General features: G+C 40.5%; 1 protein-coding gene across 4 annotated transcripts in view; it reads right to left on the bottom strand.

Moving 5' to 3' along the window:
- Positions 1 to 20618, bottom strand: part of hectd1 (HECT domain containing 1) — a 116081-nt gene that overhangs the window by 65875 nt on the left and 29588 nt on the right. For 3 of the 4 annotated variants that reach the window (XM_068039349.1, XM_068039353.1, XM_068039351.1), the window contains exons 3-9: positions 16721 to 16955; positions 8776 to 9003; positions 7817 to 8101; positions 6994 to 7264; positions 6826 to 6902; positions 6482 to 6580; positions 2091 to 2205 (exon numbers count right to left, since the gene is read on the bottom strand). In XM_068039349.1, the coding sequence (XP_067895450.1) occupies positions 2091 to 2205; positions 6482 to 6580; positions 6826 to 6902; positions 6994 to 7264; positions 7817 to 8101; positions 8776 to 9003; positions 16721 to 16955 (1310 nt within the window). The remainder of the gene's footprint in view (positions 1 to 2090; positions 2206 to 6481; positions 6581 to 6825; positions 6903 to 6993; positions 7265 to 7816; positions 8102 to 8775; positions 9004 to 16720; positions 16956 to 20618) is intronic. The other variant, XM_068039350.1, reaches the window with a different exon arrangement.

Below are 20618 nucleotides of genomic sequence, written 5' to 3'. Positions count from 1 at the left end.
CAGAGTTTATAATTCTCCATACACATTGATATTTCCCCCTCATTTAACCTGAATTCTAAGTTTGACATTAGTGATGTAGATCCATATGGAGTATGAGCCTAGAGGTAGATCAAAATTTTTTCTCCCCCTCCCACCACCTCAATTGTAATTACTGCACTATACTTGTGAAAATACAAGCTGAATTCATCACTACAGATATGTTAATACTTCTTTAACTCAAGTCATGTTATTTCAGAACGAAAGTGCTCTGAAGTGGGCCGTGCATTTAACCACTCTACCAGTGAATCCAGCTACCCAAGACAATTGAGACCAATAAAATAGCAAATGGAGGAAACAAGTAGTTCAGAATAGCCTAGATTGCTTCAAATTGTAAAACCAAGGCTCTTCTTTTGCAATCTCCATTTGTGACTTGAATAACAGCAATTTAAAAGATTCCTGCAGTGCAAGCTTTTTAAATGGACATGCATCTCAAGTGGCAGTTAGAGGAGCACATTGTTAAATCTAACATCAGCTAGTTACTTCAAATACAATAAGTTCCAAGTTTGAAACATTTAGAACTAATTTTAAACAAGAGCATTTTAAACAAGAACAGAAAATACTGGAAATACTCAGTAGGTCAGGCACCATCGGTAGATTACACATTTAGTGAGTGGACACTGTCAAAACTGAAGGCTATTACAGATGAACAGCATTTTAAAAGAAACAGAAGAATGGAGAGAGAAAAATACACCCGTACACAAAGAAACAAAATGAGCTGTAAATTGCTTGACTGCAGAAAAAGAGATGGTTAAATGACAGGAATGTTTTCATATAATGGGAGATATAATGTAAGAAATCAATAAAATTTACTATTTACGAGATATAGAGAACACTTGAATAGCTGAAGGTGGTGGAGGATAAGGCAGCTGGACATGCAAGCACAAAAATCTTGCAAAACTGAGTAGACTGCAGCAGCCCCAACAGCATGGAAGGAGAATAAAAGCAAGTTTGAACCAAGAGTGCAGACCACCTTGTCAGCATCAGCTCACATGCTCCCTCCTCCATCCCACAAAACCTCCAGGAAATGTTAGCATTTCCTGACGAAGAGAAAGCTGCAGATATCATTATGGTCCAAGTTACTGACATGAAGTAACTGAGTAGAATGGGCCTATACACTCTGGAGTTCAGAAGAATGAGGGGTGATCTCATTAAATGTCTAATACTCTTAGGAGACCTGACAGGGTAGACGCCGAGAGGCTGTTTCCTTAGCTTAAGAGTCTAGAACTAGGGATCAGCCCTTTCGATTGAGATGAGGAGAAATGTCTTCACTCAGAGGGGTGTGAATCTTTGGAATTCTTAACCCAAGGGCTGTGGATGCTCAGTCACTGAGTATATTCAAGACTGAGATGAATAGATTTTCCGTCACCAAGGGATATACAGATAGGGCAGGTAAGTGGAGTTGATTTAGAAGTTCAGCTGTGGTCTTACTGAATGGAGAAGCAGGCTTGAAGGGCTGTATGGCCTGCTCCTCCTTCTATTTATGTTCTGAAGGAACGTTTTGAACTCTGACTCAAGTAAGGGGGCCGGTCAGCTTAGTTGGTTAGGTGGCTAGCATGTGGTTCAGAATAACACCAACAGCATGGGCTCAATTCCTGCTCCAGCTCAGGTAGACTTGGGGACCTGCCTCTTCGGCCCACCCCTGTTGGTGGAATATGGATGTTAGTCTGTGATGCCGACACAACCAAAGCAGCAGTTAAAATTCTAAACGTTTAAAAAGCAGCCGGGGGAACAGTATGGGTTCATTGCACTGGAACCAGCTAGTATAACACTCAGCAACTACAATTTTCATGAGTACGTATTAAAATGAGCTGCAACATTAAATGCTGTCTTCGCTACAATCATGTCTGTCCAATTTTCTAACTTTTCCATAACCTTATTTTGTCAGCCTTTTGCCTCACACTCTTACATTCAGCTAAAGATTTACGCAGCAATCTATACATATTGGTTAAAATAAACTGAAAAACAGCAACACATTACTCTCTAACAAATTAAAGCAATGAATGAGCAGGAGTTTTTATTTTAACTTGGTGAAGCTAAACAAGATTTCTAACCTGGAGATTGTAATATAGCCACAACCTCACTATGGCCTCTCTCACGTGCTTTGTCGAGAGGTGTTTTGCCATCTTCATCACGTAGGTCTGGATTTGCTCCATGCCTCAACAGAGTCTGGTAAAAAGAAATGCAAAGAATATCACTCACCAAGTTCAACTGAATAAAACTGCTTAACAACACCCCTCACATGATTTGCAAATCTTTCTCTTCAGTCAAAGAAACAAACGCATTAAATATTAGCGAATATATATCAAATGGGCCTTAAATACTTAGATGAATGCTTCCACTGACATTATCCATTAATTGACATGTTTTAAATCGTCAACAAAAAACACACACAATTAGATCTCTGATCTGCTGAGTTTAATCAGGTACCAGCTGCCCAGTTACAAATCTGCCCAGGAATGAACATGTTGATAGTTTATTTTAACCAATATGTACAGATTGCTGCGTAAATCTTTAGCACTTTCTGGTGTTCATGTCAAATATTGACCTGGTTGTACATATAATATTCTACAGCTGGTTTACAGCCAAAGGAAAAAGATTTTTTTTTCTAATTGTTACCATCTCTGGGCAATGGGAACAGAAAAGACAGAGGAGGAAGGAACTTCATACAATTAGTCAGAACAGAACAAAGTTAAAATAGGACATAACAGGGTGGAGGCAACTGAAGGAATGATTCGAAAAAGAAACCTTACAGCTTGCCATTTATTCAGCAGTTTTACAAACTCACATCACTATCAAAACCCTTTATAATTTTAAAAAGCTCTATTAAAATGAGTCTTCAGTGCACCAATGGAAATAATTCTAGTATCTCGAGCCTCTCCTCAGCACATAGCTTCCCATCCCAATATTATGCAGTTGAATCCAAGCTGTGTGCGATATGGCTTCAACTTCTTTGCAAAAGTGAGGGCGCCCAAAACTACACACAGGACTCTAACTGTGGCCTAACCAATGCTTGGTACAAGTTTATCATTGCTTCTTCACTCTTGCACTCTAAGCACCTGTATATAAAAACCAACATGCTATTGGCTTTTTTTTTAATGGCTTAGTCACACTTTCAGGGAAAAATAGGACTTGCATTTATATAGAACTTTTCACGACTACCAGACGTCTCGAAGTGCTTCACAGCCAATGAAGTACTGTTTTAAGTGTAATCACTGACATAATTTTTTTAAAAATTTATTTATTTAGGAGATACAGCGCTGAAACAGGCCCTTCGGCCCACCAAGTCTGTGCCGACCAACAACCACCCATTTATGCTAATCCTACATTAATCCCATATTCCCTACCACATCCCCACCATTCTCCGACCACCTACCAACACTAGGGACAATTTACAATGGCCAATTTACCTATCAACTTGCAAGTCTTTGGCTGTGGAAGGAAACCGGAGCACCCGGCGGAAATCCACGCGGTCACAGGGAGAACTTGCAAACTCTACACAGGCAATACCCAGAATCGAACCCGGGTTGCTGGAGCTGTGAGGCTGCGGTGCTAACCACTGCGCCATTGTGGTCATTGGTGAAGCAGCTGAAGATGGTTGGGCCTAAAACACTACCCTGAGGAACTTCTGCAGTAATGTCCTGAGACTGAGAGGATGGACCTCCAACAAACACAACTATCTTCCTTTGTGCTAGGTATGACTCCAATCAGTGGAGAGTTTTCCCCGATTCCCACGGACTCTGGTTTTGCTATGGCTCCTTGATATGAAGGGGGGGGCGGAGAGACGGGGGGGGAGGGGGGGGGGGGAAGGGGGGGCGGAGAGACGGGGGGGAGGGGAGGGGGGGGGAGAGACAGAGGCCAGTGGAAGTGGGGTGGGGAAGTGAAAGAGATCCACTCACTCCTGACATGGACATTATCCGAATTCTCTGCATCGTTACATCGTGTGTGCGAGCAGACATTGACTACTTGTGCAAGCAAAAACAATGCCAGGTATCACTAAAAAGGGAGAAATGTGTTTTAAATTGGACTGTGTTGGGATGGCATAATGCTGGTTACACACTTTACATACAGATTAATTGCTCCCACGTCCGTGGCTGAGTCAATAATTTTGTCAAATGTCCATGGTGCAACATGTTGGTTCCTATCCCTGGCTCCATGTCCTCGTCCAAAACATCTGTGATTACCCATAAAAATGGAACCAGCACTGGTCCCTCAGGTACACCACTTCAAACCCTTTTCCAATCCAAATAGCACCCATTTACCCGTTCTTTGTCCATCAACTAATGTTCCATCCATACTGCTATGTTTACACTTCTTTTATACTTACCATATACATAAATTTTTCTAACAAGCCTCATGAGACATTTTATTAAAAGCCTTGCTAAAATTCATATACTGCATTATTTATCCAGTTATCTCCAAAAATGATTACATTTGTCAAATTAGATGCCCTTAACAAATCTGTGCTGGCTGTCCTTGATTATCCCGTGCAGTAACATTCGCGCCACACAAGTGCCAGGCAATGACCATCTCCAACAAGAGAGAATCTAACCATCTCCCCTTCACATTCAGTGGCATTACCATCGCTGAATCCCCCACCATCAACATCCTAGGGGCTACCATTGACCAGAAACTGAACTGGAGTAGCCATATAAATACCGTGGCTACAAGAGCAGGTCACAAGCTAGGAATCCTGAGGCGAGTAACTCACCTCCTGACTCCCCAAAGCCTGTCCACCATCTACAAGGCACAAGTCAGGAGTGTGATGGAATACTCTCCACTTGCCTGGATGGGTGCAGCTCCAACAACACTCAAGAAGCTTGACACCATCCAGAACAAAGCATCCTGCTTGATTAGCACCCCATCATCAAACATTCATTCCCTCCACCACCGACACACAGTGGCAGCAGTGTGTACCATCTACAAGATGCACTGCAGCAATGCACCAAGGCTCCTTAGACAGCACCTTCCAAACCCGCGACTTCTACCAACTAGAAGGACAAGGGCAGCAAATGCATGGGAACACCACCACCTGCAAGCTCCCCTCCAAGTCACACACCAACCCGACTTGGAACTATATCGCCGTTCCTTCACTGTCGCTGGGTCAAAATCCTGGAACTCCCTTCCTAACAGCACTGTGGGTACACCTACCCCAAATGGACTGCAGCAGTTCAAGAAGGCAGCTCACCACAACCTTCTCAAGGGCAATTAGGGATGGGCAATAAATGCTGGCCTGGCCAGCGACGCCCACATCCCATGAAGAAATTTAAAAAAAATTCCAAATGTTTCTTAATTTTATTTCAAACCGAAGTTTGCCCACAACGGACACTGGACTAAATGGTCTACAGTTTCCCATTTTATTCTTCTGCTTCATCTGCTGCAGAAACCCTCAACCACGCCTTAGCTACCTCTGGATTTCACTATTCCAATTCGCTCCTGGCCACCCTCCAACGTTCTACCCTGCACAAACTTGAGGTTATCCAAAAATCTGCTGCCCATGTCTTAATTCACACCAAGTCCTATTCACCCATCACCTTTGCGTTTGCTGAGCTACTTCGGTTCTCATCCTTGTTTGCAAATCCTTCCTTAGATTCCCCCCTCCCTATCTCTAATCTCCTCCAGCCCCACAATCCTCTGAGGTATCTGTGCTCCTTTAATTCTGGCCTCTTGTGCTTCTCCGATTTTAATCGCTCCACCACTGTTGGTCATGTCTTCAGCTACCAAGGCCCAAAGCCCTGGAATTCCCTCCCTAAAATTCTCCACCTCTTTTTCCTCCTTTAAGACACTCGTTAAAACCTAACTCTTCGACCAAACATTTGGCCATCTGCCCTAATATCGCAGTATGTGGTTCAGTGTCAAATTTTGCTTTTCAGTACTCCTGTGAAGTGCCATGGTACATTTTATTACATTAAAGTTATATAAATCCAAGTTTTTGTTATTTTTGTCCCTTCAGCAAAACATGTTACAAAATAGGTTATATTTCAAGATTTAAGTATTAGACTTGACCTGTTGTACCTATCACTATCAAATAAAAGCAGTCTTAAATAATTGCCACTTGTTCTCCAGTTCCTTTTCCCTAACTATCCCTTTCCTCTCTTGCTAAGGTATGTATAGCTGTACTTTTGCCAGCCACCAGATAGTAACTCATCTAAATAATCATTCGTCATGTGTGTGATCACAAAAAAGGGTATCATAGCAGTTTTACATAATGTACACTGTATTTTTCCACACTAGTCTATGCACAGCAATCAGCTGCCATGCTGGCCATTTTCTACCCACTCCCTAGCCCAACTTTTATCCCATCTGAAGGCAGTTGACCCAACAAATCAGCTATAGTACCTTGGATTTTATGAAATGGCTCAGTACCATATTGGCCTATATCATCTAAGCTAACAGGAAGCTCTTTTCTACAATAGTTAACTACAGGAAAAGAATCGAATCATACCTTCGCAACCTGTGGCCTTCCAAAACAAGCTGCATAGTGTAAAGATGAGGACCTCTGACCCCTGTTAACATCAGCACCCCTCTCGCAAAGAAATTCCACCTGAAAAGATAGTTTATTAAACCATTCTTATGTCAGGTGATCATTTGCTTTTCTGCTCAATTTTCAATTTGTGCAAAATAATATTCTTTTTCTAATAAACACCTAATTTGGTACCTGACTAAAATGTATTACAACAAATTACCTTTACTATGTTCAAGTTAATTCTTTCACTGGTCATACCAATATTCACACTGAAGAAAGCACAGGCTTGAAGGCCTGTTCTAAAGTTGCGTAAGTTTTCTTACCATTTCCTGAGTTCCAAAAGCAGAAGCCCAATTCAAGAGTGTTTGGCCCACATCATCCATAAAATTTACTTCAAAAGCTACACAAAAAGCCATAAACAAGCATTAATTTGGGGGGAAAAAACACTTTTTACATGAACATATATTTTTTGTCCCCAAACAGTAACCTACCTCCGGTATCAATAGCATCTATCAATGCATCAGTATCTTTACTACGGATGCAATCAATAAGTTGCCGATGAGAACGCTCCCCAGAACTATCCAACCTCCGTAGGCCAGGGATCCTGCCCGTGGAGCCAGCACTGGACTTTGGCAAAGCTTTACGTCCTTCAAAAAGTAATACCAGAAGTAGATCCACCAATCGCATAGTGTCAAGTACACACCTTTCATCACCTTGTAGTGCACTTTCTATTGAGTCAGGTAGTGCTGATCTTAATAAATCCTAGGGGGAAAACATCTATTAATACTATAGTGACAATCAAACACACATCTTAGGACAGGATGAAAAGTATTCCAACCTCATCATCAACTATGACTGTGGTACATGAATACTGATAAGTGTTAAGTTTTAATTTGAGCTATGAAGAGATTTGATTTTAAACTGATGTGATTTGATAAGATTTTGACTGAAGATTCAAATTCAGTACTGAAATCCTGTGCTTGAATTCTTATTTTAGTGAAGTTACAAATAAATCAGATCTTAAATTGAATACAAAATCATATCTGGATAAAAATTCACTTAATCCGTATTTCAAATCAGATCTAAAATCTTTGTATGAATAGTAAAACTTCTGTAAATATCTAAGTCAACAGAAAATATGAAAATCTGATCAGGAATTATGAAATACTGTTTATTTTATCAGCAATAAATGTAATGTTTTGTATGTTTTTTTTTAAATAGCAGTCATGTGCAATTGTCTAGCACCTTTCTATAGTTTTCCTTTTATTGCTGCAAAATCATGCATGAGAAGAGTTAAAATAATTGAATCCTTACATGCGTCACAACAGGGGAACCTCTGCAGAGTGTGGAAAGCAGGCTAACAATTGTTGATACTTGGTTACTAAGTTTAGAATCAGCGGCATTGGGAGTTGCTCCTGTGGAAGTACGGCCTGGTTTGCAAGCAGATGAAGATCCTCCTGCCACTAAACCTCCTGCTGCTGCCATGCGAGAAAGCAGCTCTTCCGTCAACCCATGTTTTGCTAAAGGAGCTGGATCAACTCCACGACGAGTGAATCTGTCTGCTAAGGAAGCAAAACAACGCAAAGCTCCATCTGATACCTGAAAGTAAAAAAGGGCCAATCTATTATTTGGATCATATCTTTCCACTTGAAAATGAAAATTAGCAACCAAAAGAACAAGTGTACAATTAAGCCTCTTCCTGCCCTGAAATATCTGAAGATTTATTTGAAATAACGACAGGTCTTAGCCACTCATGCTCTTCAGACAATTTCTCTAGGAGGCATTTGAGTGTAGTGATGGACCATCCAAATACAGCCTGTAGTCAATTCCACAATACTTCACATCATTCCTCTGTAGCAGAATGAAGAAGCAACAATATAATGCGCTGCTCCATCTGTAAAATACAGATAAAAGTGATCTTCCAGGGATCTGCCAATGCTGACCACTAGATGTGCACAATAGCCTTCCTCACCTAATGGGCCCCGGTGCCTCTAGGTTAATGAGAAAGCTATCAACTAGGGATCATGGTTCAATAACCCCTGCTGGAAATTGCACAGTGACAGCAGGATCAGTCAGTAATACTTCACAGTCAAATATCAAGCCAACAATCACTACCTAGAAACATGCAAATGGGACTGTGGCTGAGCAAAAGCATTTTTTGAAGAAAAGATGGGGGTGGGGGTGGAAGAAGAGGGAAAACTGTATTGTTAAAATGATTCTAAATAAGAAGAATGGCTCCAAGACAGTGAAGGTTGGTTTCTCACTCTACTTACTTGAGGATCTTCGTGTTTCAATAAACTAGACAAAGACTCCACACAAGTTTCAAGTGATGAATCCTGAGGCTCCATTTTCCCACAAAGTCTGGAAACTACAGCCATTGCAGAATGTAAAGTGTCCTTATGTACCAGATGACCACTATCCCGTATAAAGGTTAGTACACAATTTAAGCCTCCTGCTTCAAATACTGCTCCTGATTCTCGAGTACAGATGAGTTCAAGTACCTATAAAATCAGATCACATTCAATGGCAACAGTATGAATTATACAAGTTAATGATAAACAGAAGTGAAACAAGGTCAGAGGTAAAAATAATATCTTAGCAAGAATCAAAAGCGGTTCAGTCCTAATAATTCAAAACACTTAAGGGCATCAAAAAATTTTAAGATTTTCATTTGAAGAAAAAGTGATAACGCAAACAAATTAAGGGATAAGTAACTTTTAACAGAGGCAAAACAATGTGTAGTAGTTGGTAAGGAACACAGCACTTAATGTAAACATAAATTAAGTTGTTTACCAGCTTTAAGCAGTTTTTTGATAAAAGGTATATCTTTAAAGTTAAAATAAATGTTGGAACTTAAGTGAAAGGGAGAAAATATTGGAAATGTACAGATCAATTAATGCATGCAAGAGAAATGCAGGTCACTGTTTGAGATATACTGACCAACTCTGAAGAAGGGTCACATTCAAAACATTAACTTGCATTTCTCTTTCACATATTGATTGATCTGCTGATGTGAGCACTCAGCATTTTCTATTCTTTGACATTTAACAGTCTAATCACCTGGCCTCAAATTCTAAAACTGTGAGCCACTTGTGGCTGTCAATATCAATATTAACAATACCATGCTATTCTTTTTAAAATCAGCAACATAGTTTTTTTGAAATAACTAACTTAGTGAAGTCACAGTTGTTATGAGGTCAGATCCAAAAATCAAAGTCTCTGAACCGATTTTGTCGTAAAAACAACTTTTTGTTCAAGCCATTATTGCAATTTTTGTTTGCTAGGTTTTGAACACTAAATTACTAAACACTGCCCAGAATATGTAGTAATACGCTGTCAAATCAATGAGACTGAATGCCAAGTGAATCTGTTGAGGTTATCATCCACTACCAGAATCACAAGCTGTCTGAACTACCCATTACATTCAAGTTTTCCCAAAATTTCCATTAAGCCATAAAACACAAGAAACCATTCAATGATGATACTGGAGATACAGTAACTTCAATTGCAATCTGGGCCTGAACATTAATGAACAAGGCTGGAGTTAAAATTAACTTCTCAACCCACCATTTTTAGCAAGATATTTCTTCGCCTTCTTTAAAAGTCTATCAAGGGAGAGTGAAAAAAGGACATGTCATCAGACCTGTCAATGTTACTTTTCATATGACTTCTGGGAAATACCATTTTTGCTTCACAAGCAATCAGCAGAGGATTAGGACAAGTTTTCACTGCAGAATTTTAGTCTACAAAAAACATATGGTGAACTTGACCGCTGGCTAGAAATCACGGTTATTTGGCAGAATCATATATTAATAATTAATCATTCAAAATTAAATTTGTGATGCTACTTCTGAGCAAGAATCTGCCCAAGAAATTCCATTTTATCAGGGAAATCTTACAATAATTCAACGCGCTAGTGTGTACGCCAAATCTCACTTTACTCCCCATTTCTCAAATAAAATCTGCTGCATTGGAAGTGCAGGTTTCCAAAGTGCTTCCTAATTAGCCCCACTAATGGATGTTAATTCTGTATCAATTGTTTAATTATATGCAGGTGGAGGGTGTAAACAGGGGTCTCACGAGCACTGAAAAGGAGACTCTTATGAGACTGGTGAAGGTTTTGAGTGAGGAGCTACATATTTGTAATCTTTTTACTCTGTACAATAAATGTGAAACTGAGTAAAGACAGGCTCCAGCATTATCCTTCCATAACAAGTTTTCTGGAATTTAACATGGTAGCAGAGGATGGTTGCCTAAAACTGAAGGTTGGAAACTAGGATTTTTTCTTAAAACATAGAAAACTAAAATCTCGCTGGCGTTTGTGGAAAATATGACCGAAAGCAAATGTAAATTGTCAGGGTATATGATCACCCTCTGATGTTCTGAGTCTGAACCATATGACCAATGGAAGAATGAAGTGATATGTGGACACAGGTTACGTCCCTACCAAAGAGGAAACAAAATATGGCCTTGGTGCTGTCACTTCCTACCAAAAGTAAAATCAGAAGGACAGTATTTTGTGAACTGGATGCTTGTCAGTTGGATACTGATGAAGGTTTGGATCTTCCATTAGAAAGATGGCTTATTGAATGTGTATGAGACATGATCAGACTTTGATAGATTTCAGAAAACAAATGGTTACTCAAAGGAGGAATATAGCGTGGACTTTAACAGACTGTATAGAAGGTTGAGGAAATTCAATTTGGAGATCCCTGGCTCAGTGCTGCCATTTAAATTGCTTCTAGGATGTCACATATGGACAGGCTCTTGATTCTAACTGGGGTTCAGTTCCTGGAAAAAGACTCCCCGTTAGATCCAATGTTTGCTGCCTTAAAGGAATTCCTGGGGAAAGAGTCATTTCCTGCAGCCCTGGTAGAACAAACAGGGCATTCTGCGATGACGCAAAGAACAAAGGACTCAATGTATACTGGATTTTGTAATGGTCCAGATACTGGACGCAGGCATAATTCCAATGGAAGAGTTAAAGACAGGAGGAATTAGGATGAAAACACCATTAGCAGGTCTGACTATTACAGCAGAAGACAATATTGGAAGAGCAATCACAGACAAATAAATCCCAGAATGCTGAAGGAACAGTTAATTGGTGCTTCACGTGTGCCTCAAAGTATCATTATGCAATGAAATGCCCTAAGCGGAGGGACAGAGTCGTCGAAATAACACGACACAGAATTCTGAGGCAGAAGAGGAAGATACTGATTAATCTGAATGAATTGTACAGTTACAAGGAGTTTTAATCCTGTGATGTATGTGTTAGTTGTAGATTCATTCAACTGTGCTTTATTAGATAGTGCTTGCACATCATCAGTATGTGGAACAGATTGGTTACAACTTTATATGAATTCACTCAGTAGTGAAGATCGATGCAAGATTAAAGAAAATAAAAGTACCACCAACTTTAGGTTTGGTGATGACAACACATCAGAGTCACTGAACAGAGTAGTAATTCCACGTAAAACAACTGGAGTAAGCCACTTTATCAGTACTGATATAGTCTCTAGTGAGATACCTATCTGTTGAGTAAACCTTCAATGAAAAAGGCACAAATGAAACTTGATATAGAATATAAGGCAATTGTTTTTGGAAAGTCAGTGAATTTGCAGTTTACTCAGTCAGGGCATTATTGTATCCCCTTAACAAAACTTGAGGTTTCTAGTCAGAGTGTTAAAATAGTATTAATGGCGTCAAGTGAGAAGAATCAGAGATAAAAAGCAAATTGTCTTAAAGTTACATAGACAATTTGCTCACCCTTGTCAAAGAAGAAAAACCCAGCTAAAGGATGCTGGTGTGACTGATTAAGACTATATAAGGATAATAGAAGAGATTAGTGAAAAGTGCAAAAAATATCAGAGGATGCCAGTACGTCCATTTGTAAGCCTTCCATTGGCACATGACTTTAACGAAGTAGTTTCCATTGATTTAAAGGTATGGGACAAAGGCAAGAACATTCTCATTCCATATTTTATAGACCTATCAACTAGTTTTAGTCTTTCTACAATAATAGCAAGGACAAAAGGGTGATTATTGTTAAAATCATGGAGAAATGGATCGGGACTGGACTTGGGGCACCAGCTAAGTTTCTGACTGGTAATGGAGGGGAATTGGCCAATGACGAGTTGAGAGATATGTGTGAAAACATGAACATTGTGGTTATGAATACTGAAGCTGAAAGTCCTTTCCGCAATGGGCTCTATGAAAGGAATCACCGTGATTGACTGATGCAATGCTGCATAAAATCTTAGCTGACCAAACAAACTGCAAGCTGACAACCGCCTTGGCATGGGTAGTTCATGCAAAAAAATTTGCTTCAGATGGTTGGGGGGATATAGTCACTTTCAATTGGTCTATGGACGGAATCCCAAATAGTCTTCTGTACTGTGCGACAGTCCTCCTGCTCCAGAAGGTACGAAAAGTTGTTCCATCTTTCTGCACATTTGAATGCTTTATGTGCAGAGACAGGGGATTTCATCAAGGCTTAGGTCTCTGAGAAAATTTGGAGAGCGCTGAGGCATTGTATAAGGCCATCTGAGGCAGAAATTAATTCAGGAGATTTGGTGTATTTTCAAAGAGAAGGTCATAGGGAATAGAAGGGCCCTGGTAAGGTAATAGGTCATGATGGTAAGACAGTAGTTATCAAGCATGGAAATCAAACTGTTCAGGTTCATTCCTCGAATTAATCAGGGTTGATTACAAAATCTCAGAATCTGAGCAGCTGATAGAGGGAAATGAGGCACCTTGTACCTCAAACGATCATGTGTTTTGTGATGAAGGTCCTGAGGAATAGAATGAGGTAGATCAAGGGTTGTATAGTAATGAGCGATCATGACGCTCAAGAAAGAGCTATCGCATCCAAAGGACAATTGCCCCAAGTAGGTACACGGGTAACATATATCCCAGAGGGGTCTAATAAATGCAGATATGCAACAATTGTGGGGCGGCAGGAAAATCTACTGGCAAGTTTAAATATTGATTGAATGGTCAAGACAATGGCAAAGAAACAAGGTCCGTGGACTGGCAGAATCGGGTCAAAGAGTGGAGAGTAAGAAAGCACAGTGAAAGTTCTAATAGTGGGTCTGGAAGTGACTCTTGCGTCAGGAAACGATGACCATACTGGTGAAGGAGCCTCCGATAGTGCGCGAGGGAGATCTTATAGCAGTAGTCCCGAAAGACAACACAGTGCTAATAAAGGCCGTAGTTTGAACAGATTCCACAATGAAACAAAGGCTAGAGCACAGTCTCTGAATAGAACTAGAAGCAGAAGTCCTCATGATAGTGAATGAACTTGAGGATAAATGAGAAGAAAAACATAAGGAATTAGAAAGTTGGAGAGAGTCTGGTGTTTATTCTGAGGTACCAGATAGGAGATACATAGCTGGATTTGTACTGAGAAAGGTCCTTCCCAATGGGACTTATAAGGCTAAAGCAAGGCTAGTTGTGAGGGTTTTTGAAGAGCTAAGTAAGAGTGGACTCTCCCACAGCTGGAGAAGAAATCTTGAAAAGCATTTTAGTTGGAGTGTAGATCCACTGACATAAAAAGCACATTTCTGCAGGGTAATAATGTGCAGAAAGAAACATTTCTGAAACCATCTAAAGAGGCAGCAGATGCAGAGACAAAACTATGGAAACTGAACAACTGCATCTATGGCCTTAATGATGCTTTCAGAGTGTGGTATTTCTCAGTGAGATCTGTTTTGTTGACAATTGGTTGTGTTCAAGTAAAAGCAGATCCTGCCATGTTTTATTGGTATCATAAAGCAAAACTTTCAGGCATCTTCAAAATGCACATTGATGATTTCTAATGGGGTGATACTGCGTATTTTGAGAAATATATTCAGATTAGGGCAGAATTTAAGATTGGGGATCAGGCCTGTGCGGTCTTTAAATACATTGGTTTAAATATTAAGCAGACTAAGTCTGGAATAACTTTAAATCAACAATCCTATTTAGAGTGTGTTACATCCTGGTTAATCATGCTCGGTGATCACAATGATGATATATCTAAAGTAGAGACTGAGCATTTGGAAAACTTGATTGGTTAATTAAATTGGTTGTGCAGTCAGACTAGACCTGATGCTAGTTTTGATGTGCTGGAGGGAAGTATGATGATGAAACACCTGAAAGTTGAGAATGTTTTAAGGGCAAATAAAACATTTAAAAAATTAAATCTGGAGAAATGTATACTGAAGTTCCCATCCTTAGCTAACCCAAAGAACATGAAGCTAGTCATTTTTAGTGATGCTTCACATGCTAATCTTCCTGATGGGTATTCAAATACAGCTGGTTTCATAATATTTCTGATGGGTGAACATGGGAAATGTATTCCTTTAAGCTTGGGAAGCTAAGAAAATAAAAAAGGTCGTTAAAAGCACTTTAGCTGCGGAAACACTGGTACTTGTGGAGGCAGCAGTTACGCGATTGTATATGTCAAACATTTTAGGTAGAATGCTGAACAATTGACATACTGAAGATAGGATACCCATTGAATGTTGGTGGATAATTGTTCTTTGTGGGAGAATGTACTCTACAAAAAGAGGGTGAGAAAAGACTATGTATTAATCTTGCTGGATTGAAACAAATGCTGGAGAGTAAGGAAATCTCCAACTACACACCTGGAATATTGTGTGCAGTTTTGGTCTCCTTATCTGAGGAAGGATGTTCTTACTATAGAGGGAGTGCAACAAAGGTTTACCAGACTGATTCCTGGGATGGCGAGACTGACGTATGAGGAGAGATTGAGTCGGTTAGGATTATATTCGCTTGAGTTCAGAAGAGTGAGAGGGGGATCTCATAGAAACCTATAAAATTCTAACAGGACTTGAGAGGGTAGATGCAAGAAGGATGTTCCCATTGGTGGGGGAGTCCAGAACCAGGGGTCATAGTCTAAGGATACAGGGTAAACCTTTCAGGACTGAGATGAGGAGAAATTTCTTCACCCAGAGAGTGGTGAGCCTGTGGAATTCGCTACCACAGAAAGCAGTTGAGGCCAAAACATTGTATGTTTTCAAGAAGGAGTTAGATATAGCTCTTGGGTCTAAAGGGAGAAAGCGGGAACAGGCTACTGAGTTGGATGATCAGCCATGATCATAATGAATGGCGGAGCAGGCTCAAAGGGCCGAATGGCCTACCCCTGCTCCTATTTTCTATGTTTCTGTGTGAGTCATCAGCTATCCAATTGTTTCACAAAAAGAAATGCTAGTACAAATAAATTATTAGAGGTGCTAGAGAAGGGGCATCTCGCAATGTAATATTTTGTACATATGGAATTTATTTGAAAATGTTGTTTGAGCATATTAATCTAAGTTTTATTACAAAAGAAAGGGAATCTGTTAATTGTGTATCAATTATTTAATTATATACGGTGGGGAGTATTAACTGGGACCTCACTGAAAAGGAGACTCTTACTGAGACTGGTGGAGGGTTTGAGTGAGGAGATACATGTTTGTAATCCTTTTACTCTGTACAATAAATGTGAAAATGAGTAAAGATAGGCTCCAGCATTATCCTTCCACAACAAGCTTTCTAGATTTAACAACGGATACCACATGGTTACGATGAGTCAATCAGAACAGAAAATCTGCAATAAACATAGAACACAGCCATTACAATTACATAGCAAAACTGAAATAACTCAAAACATTTGAAAGTTCAAACGCTAACTGAAATTTTAACGAAGTTCAAGCTCTGGGCCTCAAGATACATCTGGAATTTAATCTGCAAGCAAGCCTAGTCAGAGGTGTCAACTGCTAAGAGCTGTGTAATTCCAACTGTTACAGTCGTCAGGGTGAAGGATGGTTGTGTTGGAGATTAACTCCTCCCACGTCAGCATCAAGCAGTTGCAAATCAGGCATATGACGATCAGATACAGAATAAAAAAAACTGATTACACCAGTATAGCATTGATGCAATTCCCAAAAAGCCAACCTGTGACTTCTCAAATTGCCGATATGTGTTAGAGGCATTAGTTAGTTAGTAGAAACTAGATTGATACTGCCCAAATTGATCTCACAAAAGGACTTTGACAGTCATCAGGCAGAGAAGACTTGCACCCAACTGTAGGTGCTGGAGCGGAATCCAGGTTCCAGAAGCGAGAGGCCAGTTCCCATCATTTTTTAAAAACTTGTCTATAAGCAATACCACAAGAAATCATCTTGTTAAAGTTTTTATTTTGAATGGAATCAATCACAGAAGCGCGTTCATTACCTTCACACACTGTTCAGCCAGGTCTCTGCTGGTCCTATTATTGAGCTCAACTACAACCAAACGGTTACAAAGTGCTTTTATGGCTCCATCCACTCCAACAATCCTTCGTGTACACTCAGCAGAGACGTCCAGGTAATACGTTATGGCTCGTGCTGTCACTTCCAACACATTGTCAGGAGCACTTTCATCCAGAAAAATTTTGCATAGAGCTGGTAGAAAAGTACGAGGAGGGCACCTATAAAGACAAAGACACTTTTTTAAAAGGACTGCATCTACAGACAAGTAATGTCACCAAGTGTAGTCAGTTAATTTTTGCTGTTCTATTAATGGAAGAATTCAAGATCAACCTCAGCATTATTCACTAATCAGCAACTAAATACTGCATCACTATAAAAACTACTTTAAACATTTCTTGCTCTTCAAGTAAGTGTTAACAAACTCAGCACTCACCTACTATACAAATAAAGGCTTTACGAGGCATTTTAGAAGACACTACAAATTATCACCCATTTCAACCCACCCCCCAAAAAAGACACACAGGAAATTTCAACTGAAGCATCAACTTTCCATCCTGTATCTTTAATTTATATTTTGTTAAGTCCATTCATAAATAAGACATTTTTTTGTTTAAAGAGATCGGAAACTATGCAAACAAAACAAAATGCTGCAGTGCAGGAGATATTACTGGAAACTATGGCTAATGGCACAATTGCTCTTCCAATTATGAAAGTGTGGAATAAAGCAGCATAATAAAGTTATTTTTCTGTTTCAATTCATTTGGGAATTTTAAGACCGACAGTTGTCAGGCAAGCCTCCCCCCCTCTCCCCCCACCTGCCAAGAATGAGAAAAATTAATTTCGCCACACAAACATTGATTTTAAACTACTGTTGAAGAAAACAATTTGCTTTAAAAAACAATGGAGACTTTGGCTGGAGAGAGACATTAGCATAACAGATAAGTACTTTCAAACAACAAAGGAGCTATTCCCTGCTCCAACTTAATCCACAATGGACTTTTGATTACCAGACGTCGAAAGTGGAAAGGCTAGCATTCCAGGTTAACTGCTAAGATGGCCGAATACACAAACAGACGTGGACAGACCAGTTTGGTCACATGGCTGGCTGACTGTTGGAAGTTCAAATTCATAAAATTCCAACAAGGAATTTGAAATCAGAAGGCTGTTAGCTCCTGGACCGAGAACACTTCTCTCCTGTCTGCTCTCATCTCGCTCTCACCAGCTTCAGGAACCACTGAAGACATATGAACACCAAGAGAGAAAAGTCTCCTACAGTGAACAAGGTTGTAGAATACTGGGCCCCAACGAAAAGTAAAAGCTGTCTACAATCAAGGTCTCTACATTGAGCCAGAAACACAGAAACAAGAAACCCCCTTTAGAGACTGCCTCAAACCTCTCCATTTTATTTTTCTTCTCTTTTCTGTTTCTATTTACATGTGCGTATCGCATGTGCCTGCCAACGTGGACAAAGTGTGTATCCGCAGGCATTAACCGAATTAGATGTTTTAGTTGAAGGTTTAATAAACTTCACTTTTCTTCTTTAAACCTAAAGAAAAGCTGGTGTGCTCATTTCTTTGCCTTATAATTGGAAAGTAGTGAACAAAGATTCAAAGGGGCAGCTCAAAACACAGTGTGTGATTAAAATTAAACCCTGTTACAATAAGACCAGGCGAAGACAATAAAACACCACTAGACACATTTCTCACCTGGTCATATCAGAAATTTGGGTGCGAGCCTCCAGGATTTTACCCACAAACAAATAGGAAATGGGAAGCCAAAGTGTTCCCAATCAGAAAGAGCAAATTTCAATACAGGTTTTCTTGTGGTTGTGTGTGATTGAAAACTAACATGTCTGCAACTGAAGCTAGTAGTTCTCCATGCTAGGGTGAAGTAACTTGGAATAACTGAAAAGCACTGTCTATGGAGGAGTTGAGAAAATGGCTGAGCAGTGTGGCCACTGTATGTGGCCAGGCTAGGAAGTCTGAACTCCTAAGGCTAGTGGCCAAACATTTTTCCCTTGAATCTGAAGAAGCAGAAGCAGTGTTAGAAACAGAATGCGACTGGGTATTGTTAGAAAAGATACAACTGGAACAGAGGAAACTTGAATTTGAGGAAAGGGAGAGAGAGCGTTCCAAAAGGAAGGTGAAGAAATGAAAGGCAGGAGAGAGAGAAAGACAGGACAAGGAATGAGAGGGAAGAGAGAAAGAAAGAATATTCTGGAAAGAATGCGAGGAGAGCTCTGAAGCAGCTTGAGTTAACTAGGAGGCAACAGAGTAACCCCAGGTGACAGCATGGCCAATATGGAGGAGCAGAAATCAGGGCTGGGTACAAGATGGCTAAAACTCACTCAATTAATTCTAAAATTCAATGAGGAAGATGTGGTAGCGTTTTTCGTGTCTTTTGAGAAACTGGTAAGGCAGCTAAAATGGTCAGCTGAGAACTGGTCCCCTTTTAATACAAAGCATACTAACTGGAAAAGCCCATGAGGTTTATTCCCTGTTGCCAGATGAGAGTTCATTAAATTATGAACTGACCAAAAATGCTAACCTCGGGGAATATGAATTAGTACCCGAAGCCTATCGCCAAAAGTTTAGAATCCTCAAAAAAACAAGCCAAACGTATCTGGAGTTTGAAAGAAGCAAGCAGCTGGCTTTTGACCAGTGGCTAAGGGCTTTAAAAATACAGCCTAGCTATGAGACTCTCAGGGAAGTAATCCTGTTAGAGGAATTTAAAAACTCGCTCCCACTCTCCATTAAGACCCATGTAGAGGAGCAGCGGGTTCAGCGAGTCTAGCAAGCAGCCATTCTGGCTGATGAGTTTGCTTTAATTTATAAGTCGGTTTCCCAAGGGAGAATCTCTCCTAATCACACCCACAAATTCAAAAAGGACAACGGGTGCGAAAGTGATATCTGCCCAGGCAGTTCTGGAAGAGAAAGAAAAGCAGGAGACACAGGGGGCCCTCCTCTAGTCAAAAAAGGTCCAAAAGGAGCAAGAGTGAGACCCGAGGCCTGTGTGCTTCCATTGTAATAAGGGAGGGCATTTAAAAGCTGACTGCTGGAAACTAAAGGGAATACCGGTAGGGTTAATCAGGGCACATCTGCTCAGTGAAGAAGATAACCTAATGGAAAGCACAGCAGCACAAGTTGTGACTTTAACTGCAGGAAGAGTGCAACCCAGGAAGCATACTATGGCATGTGCAGGAAAGGTTAAAAGGATTCATGAAGGTTATCAGGAATTTGTGTTTCAAGTGAAAGTAACCCCATATCTCGAGTGGGGCAAACAAGCCCACAGTAATTCGCAGGGACACAGGGGCCACCAGATCTCTTTTACTGGGAAAAGGCCTGACCTTTCCTCAAGAGAGTGCAGTGAACAACAAAATGTGGTGAATGGTATTGGAGGGCAGTGTATGCCTATACCTGTACACCAGGTGCACCTGGAGTGCGACCTAGTTTCGGGACCAGTGACCGTAGGGATTGTCCTTCGTTTGCCTGTGGACGGGGTTGACCTGCTCCTAGGTAATGATCTGGCGGGGGTGAAGGTGGCAGCCCCCTCCCCAGTAATCAAAGAAAGACCACAGGAGATCAGAGAGACAAGGCAGTGGCATGAGACGGTTCCCTGCAGAATCCCTGAATGTGTAGTGGGTCAGGCCATGATCAAACCAGCTCCCCCAGAGGAGACAGTACTGGCACTGCAGGCAAATGACCATAAGGTCCGAGACTATCTTTGGACGGTTAGGAGACCCAGGGAATGAATTAAATGGATTTTCCCGATTTTCCCTAGCTGAGGCTCAGCGAGCCGACTCAGTACTGAGAGAGTTAGCACAGACTGCCCAATCTGAAAGTGAAGCAGAGGGAGTCGCTAATTGCTACTATTTAAAGGAG

This window comes from Heterodontus francisci, chromosome 9 (assembly GCF_036365525.1).
Source record: "Heterodontus francisci isolate sHetFra1 chromosome 9, sHetFra1.hap1, whole genome shotgun sequence".
Taxonomy (NCBI): Eukaryota; Metazoa; Chordata; class Chondrichthyes; order Heterodontiformes; family Heterodontidae; genus Heterodontus; species Heterodontus francisci.
This window is presented reverse-complemented; position numbering and strand designations above follow the sequence as displayed.